At 40.9% G+C, this 4,202-nt stretch overlaps 3 protein-coding genes across 3 annotated transcripts; all 3 read right to left on the bottom strand.

Moving 5' to 3' along the window:
* LOC107641323 (protein gar2) lies at positions 665 to 2,520 on the bottom strand. The gene is made up of 10 exons (XM_021103010.1): positions 2,441 to 2,520; positions 2,145 to 2,368; positions 1,961 to 2,038; positions 1,808 to 1,873; positions 1,661 to 1,729; positions 1,511 to 1,585; positions 1,384 to 1,437; positions 1,141 to 1,227; positions 845 to 910; positions 665 to 762 (listed from the first exon to the last, which is right to left on the bottom strand). The coding sequence occupies exons 1-10, from the start codon at positions 2,465 to 2,467 to the stop codon at positions 669 to 671; spliced, it is 840 nt and encodes a 279-aa protein (XP_020958669.1). The 5' UTR covers positions 2,468 to 2,520; the 3' UTR covers positions 665 to 668.
* LOC110262619 lies at positions 2,555 to 2,737 on the bottom strand (the record flags this gene model as incomplete). Its single annotated transcript, XM_021103011.1, is given in 1 exon segment — positions 2,555 to 2,737. A coding segment is annotated over 1 exon segment (177 nt), but the record flags the coding sequence as incomplete, so codon positions are not given.
* LOC107644487 (cytidine deaminase 1) lies at positions 2,854 to 4,089 on the bottom strand. The gene has a single exon (XM_016348353.2). The coding sequence runs from the start codon at positions 3,838 to 3,840 to the stop codon at positions 2,968 to 2,970; it is 873 nt and encodes a 290-aa protein (XP_016203839.1). The 5' UTR covers positions 3,841 to 4,089; the 3' UTR covers positions 2,854 to 2,967.

Here is a 4,202-nt window from a genome sequence, read left to right as displayed (position 1 = left end):
GAAAAAATCTATAGTATTAAAAAATGGAAAGAATCTATTTCCGTACGAGTACCGGTTTTAACCTTAAAAGTTAAAATCCTCAATTCAGTTTAATAATTATCTTCAGACTCAAGAGATAGTAATATATAGAACGGAAAAGCTCTGCATACAAGCCCTAATGGCTTGTATGCCATACAAGTTCATTAAACAATAAGATCAAAATACGCGCTGCTTCAGGTACGTTGATTACACGCGCTATATAACATCGCCTAGAACTGTATTATATCTGCATGCTGTGTATTTACAGTTTATGGCTTTAAAAGTCATTCTGTAGTTGAGTTGTTGCGGTTAGAGTGTATCGTATTAGACATGATTGGGTGTATTTGAATCATATCTATGGGTGTATTTACAGTTCTGACACGGTGTATTTTGCAGCCTCTCTCAGTTGTTGATGACGAGCTTGTTCCAAAGGTTGGAATGACCTTTACTACCCTTGAAGATGCTGGAAAATTTTACAGGAACTACGCCAAGGCTGCAGGTTTCTCTACAAGGGTTCGGTGCACAAATAGGAAGGGAAACGAGATTAAGAACCAACTGATTACATGTAGCAGAGAGGGAAAATGGAAATCTAAAATATCTCCGACCGAGAAGACCAATCCGACAGCCGGTCTAAACTGTCCTTCAAGAATTTATGTAGTCCCTTCAATCTGTAGCATAGGGGTTGGTTCAAAATCTGTCTCTGTGGTTGTTTGGGATGCCGGCACAAAAACCTGAATTGGGACTCTAAACAAGAAGAAAAATGAAAGGTTAACAACGCCTTTGAAAATAATAAGGTTATAAGGTTGAATATTATTGTAAAACTCACATTGCAAGCGCTTTGGACGGTGTCTGTTCCCTCACAACCATCATATTCGAATCAGACGGACTCAACCTAAAATACACCCAAATAAATTCAAGAAATACACCCGAACAATTCAAAAAGAAGACAGGCTTTGTTTTTTTGAGAACTTACATACTTGCAGTTTTTGCTTTTTTTTTCCTGCCTTTTTTTTCTTGAATAAAATAATAAAGGGCTTTTTTTTCTAAAAAAAATATATACAGAATTAGAAGTAGAAGGGTAATAGAAGAACAAAAGTAACGGTTATTTGAAAGAGAAATTACATGCTCTGTGACGGCTGGTTTACACTACTCTGTTCTGTGTTTCCTTGAGAGGAAGGAGCATCAGTTCCCAAGTTCACAGCCGGTATTCTAAGACAGATTTGATCCAAGCAACACAACAAAGTTAATATTCCAACTTATTAGACAACATACACCCAACTTGATCCACTCAATACACCCAAATGGTACCACAAGACACACCCAATTCATGATAACAAGATTTTATTAAATAATAAAGCTTCTTACGTTTCAGACGACACATAGCGACCTTCTGTCGATCGCAGGTCAGGTTGGTTCTCCCTGCAAAACAAGAAACAATTATTAGCATGCAAAACACAATAAAATATGAAATAGACAGCCCATCAAGACATACCCCTCTGCAGCAGATTTATCAACGTTTTGCCCTAGCCATTCATCCAGTTCATCACTTGATATTTCATATGTCTCACTACATTCATAAAGGAAGATGTTAACAAAAATAATTACGACGATAGACGGTAATATAGCTTACGAGGTACTGTACCCGTGAAAGTATTGGTCTTCTTTAGGAGGTGAATCCTCCACAAGAACTTTTTTCTTTTTTGGTTGTGTTCTGGGTGGAAAAAAAAGAGTACCAATCAGAAATAAAAAATTAATTTTATCACAGAATATTATGCAAAGAAGTGCTTACTTTTTTGGTGTTGTTTTTGTTTTTTTCTTCTCATTCTCCTTCTCTGCAGGTGATGATTCTTCACTCCTATAAGTTAATAACAGACACTTCAGTTAATACACGAAATCTTTATAATGAAGCCAAAAGAAAGGAGTGATAATTTCAGGACATTACTCATCACTTTGTTTAGATTCAGATTCTGAATCAGAATCTGGCTCCTCTTGCCTCTGCTTTCTTTTTCTGGAGTCCATTCTGGAAGGCAAACAGTGATTATTTAGAACATATTAAAATACACCCAACGTGATCAACAAGATACACCCAACTCGAAAAAGAAATTACACCCAAGTATGGTACTTACTTTTTCCCCTTTTTGATGGGGTGTTTTCTTGCTGAATCCTCCGAGTCTTGTTGACTCTCAGACTCAGAGGTAGAAGTGTCACTGTCAGTAGCTGTTTCTGTCTCCGAAGACGATGTTGGACTCGCCTTCCTTTTTTTTGTTTTTTTGATTTCTTGTTTTTTTTCTTTTTTTTCTTTTTCTTTCATTTTTTCTCTTGCTCTTGTCTCCGCCATCTTCACAATCCCCTGAAACATGAGATATTTTAGCTAACAGCATTCAGGTAAATAAAATACAAGCAACATATTATGTTTACTTACCAAAATTTCTTCTTTTTCTGCAGTCATTCTTTCCACCAACTTCTCCTTAGTCCAGTTGGCAATCCAAGGCTTTGGTGGTCTTTCGGTTTTCTTGATGAACTTACGTTGAGTGTTTTTGCTTCGTTTTCTCTTCAGATTCTTCACGGAGAGTTTGATGTTGTTTTGATGGAGGTTTCGAACAACGATTTGTATATTTTGAACTTTGATTTTTGCTCGAAATTGGGAGCGTTTCCTTGGTTTCGAAGCGTTTTGAGAAGTGGAAGAAGTGGAGGAAGTGGAAGAGTCTGCCATACGTAACCGTTTGTGTTGAGCGCGTGATTTTGACGCGCCATGTTATGCTTCCTTATGCGCGTGTCTTCGATTTGGGCTGGGCCAACTTGGATGCTTGGATACTTGTATGTGTAGCAGGCCCGTATATAGAATTACGCTAATATCTTCAATTTTTATTTTCTTTTTTTGGGAAAAAAAAAATTTTTACTCTCCATAATTATCCAATATTATTATTGCAACGGGGCAAATTTGAGAATTCAGTCTTCATTTTTGGGACTACAAATCAATGCCTTGAAGTCGCACTTGGGCGAGATAGCCCGAAGGAGCAACCTCGCCGTGTGTTCCTGTTTCACCACCGCGCCATCTTTCTCCACCAAAACCGCTGCCACTATCCTCTCGTAATCGCCGCCTCCACCCGCCACGTAAGCCACAATAGCAGCCTGAAGCGGCCCCAGGCTCGGATTATACGCCGCTGACTCAATATAAGATCCTCTATACACCTTCCCCTCGCAATCCATAACCGCCGCGCCCGAAGGCGACGCGCTGTACGGCGCGTGAGATGCATTCGCGGCTTCCAAAGCCGCAAACGCAAGTTTCAGATCGAAATCGTTTGAGTTGAATTTGTTTGGCAGCGACAAGCCATGGTTGTGAGGCTCCAAGAGTAATGGAACGGAATCAGGGAGAAGATCGCGGGGACCGAAGCGGTGGTTGAGGAATTGGGAGAGAGGGGAGAAGTTTGGGTTTCTTTGGTTTGTGATTACGATTTTGAGGTCGGTGGCGTTTGGAAGCTCCTGGAGGAACTGGCGGCAGTGTCCGCACGGCGCGGCGGAGACGGCGAATGAGACGAGGGAGGGCTCCGAGTTGAGGAGGAGGTTGGCGACGAGGAACTGCTCGGCGTGGATGGTGTGGTGGAAGGGGAGCCCAGGGAACTCGAGGTTGACGCCGATGAAGATGCGGCCGGATTTTCCGAGTCCTACGGCGGCGACATGGAATTTCGAGATCGGAGGACGGGCTAGGGATTGGGCTGTAGGGACGATGGTTGGGAGGACCTCGTTGACGGAGGGGAGGCCGGAGGATTGGGCCAGGAGTTGGGCCTCCGTTGCCGGGATCACGAATCTAGGCTGGTCCATTAAGAGTTTTTGTTTTTTTGTTTTTTAAAAGCAATGAGAGGATTGTGGTTGTGTGAAGGAATGAATGAGGATTGAGAAGGATTTTGTTTGTTCCAGAAAATGGGTGAGAGAATGGAGAGAGAGGAGTGGGGGAAGAAGCATTGTGGACGATGACGGCAACTTATAGTATAGAGTCAAGGTGTCTTTTGTCATTTCCTTTTTCCTTTTTTTATTTTTTTATGGGTTTCATGATCAATATATACCTATGCATATCTTCTTAATACCATTAAAACACATTTTTTATTTATAATTAATTATATATGGTCGCCAATGAGTAATAGCTCAAATGTCATAATCTCCCCATACTCAATTAAGAGGTTGCG

Source organism: Arachis ipaensis, chromosome B05 (assembly GCF_000816755.2).
Source record: "Arachis ipaensis cultivar K30076 chromosome B05, Araip1.1, whole genome shotgun sequence".
Classification (NCBI taxonomy): Eukaryota; Viridiplantae; Streptophyta; class Magnoliopsida; order Fabales; family Fabaceae; genus Arachis; species Arachis ipaensis.
The sequence above is the reverse complement of the archived record's forward strand: the minus strand, read 5'-3'. Positions and strand labels throughout refer to the sequence as shown.

What these genes read in the sequence shown, in the direction of transcription:
- LOC107641323 (XM_021103010.1), bottom strand. Translation starts at nt 2,467, where the DNA reads ATGACTGCAGAAAAAGAAGAAATTTTG. An exon ending in GAATCTAAACAAAGTGATGA is followed by an intron (nt 1,874 to 1,960) that starts GTAATGTCCTGA and finishes ATTAACTTATAG; the next exon opens with GAGTGAAGAATCATCACCTG. An exon ending in GATAAATCTGCTGCAGAGGG is followed by an intron (nt 1,438 to 1,510) that starts GTATGTCTTGAT and finishes CTTGTTTTGCAG; the next exon opens with GGAGAACCAACCTGACCTGC.
- LOC107644487 (XM_016348353.2), bottom strand. Translation starts at nt 3,840, where the DNA reads ATGGACCAGCCTAGATTCGTGATCCCGGCAACGGAGGCCCAACTCCTG.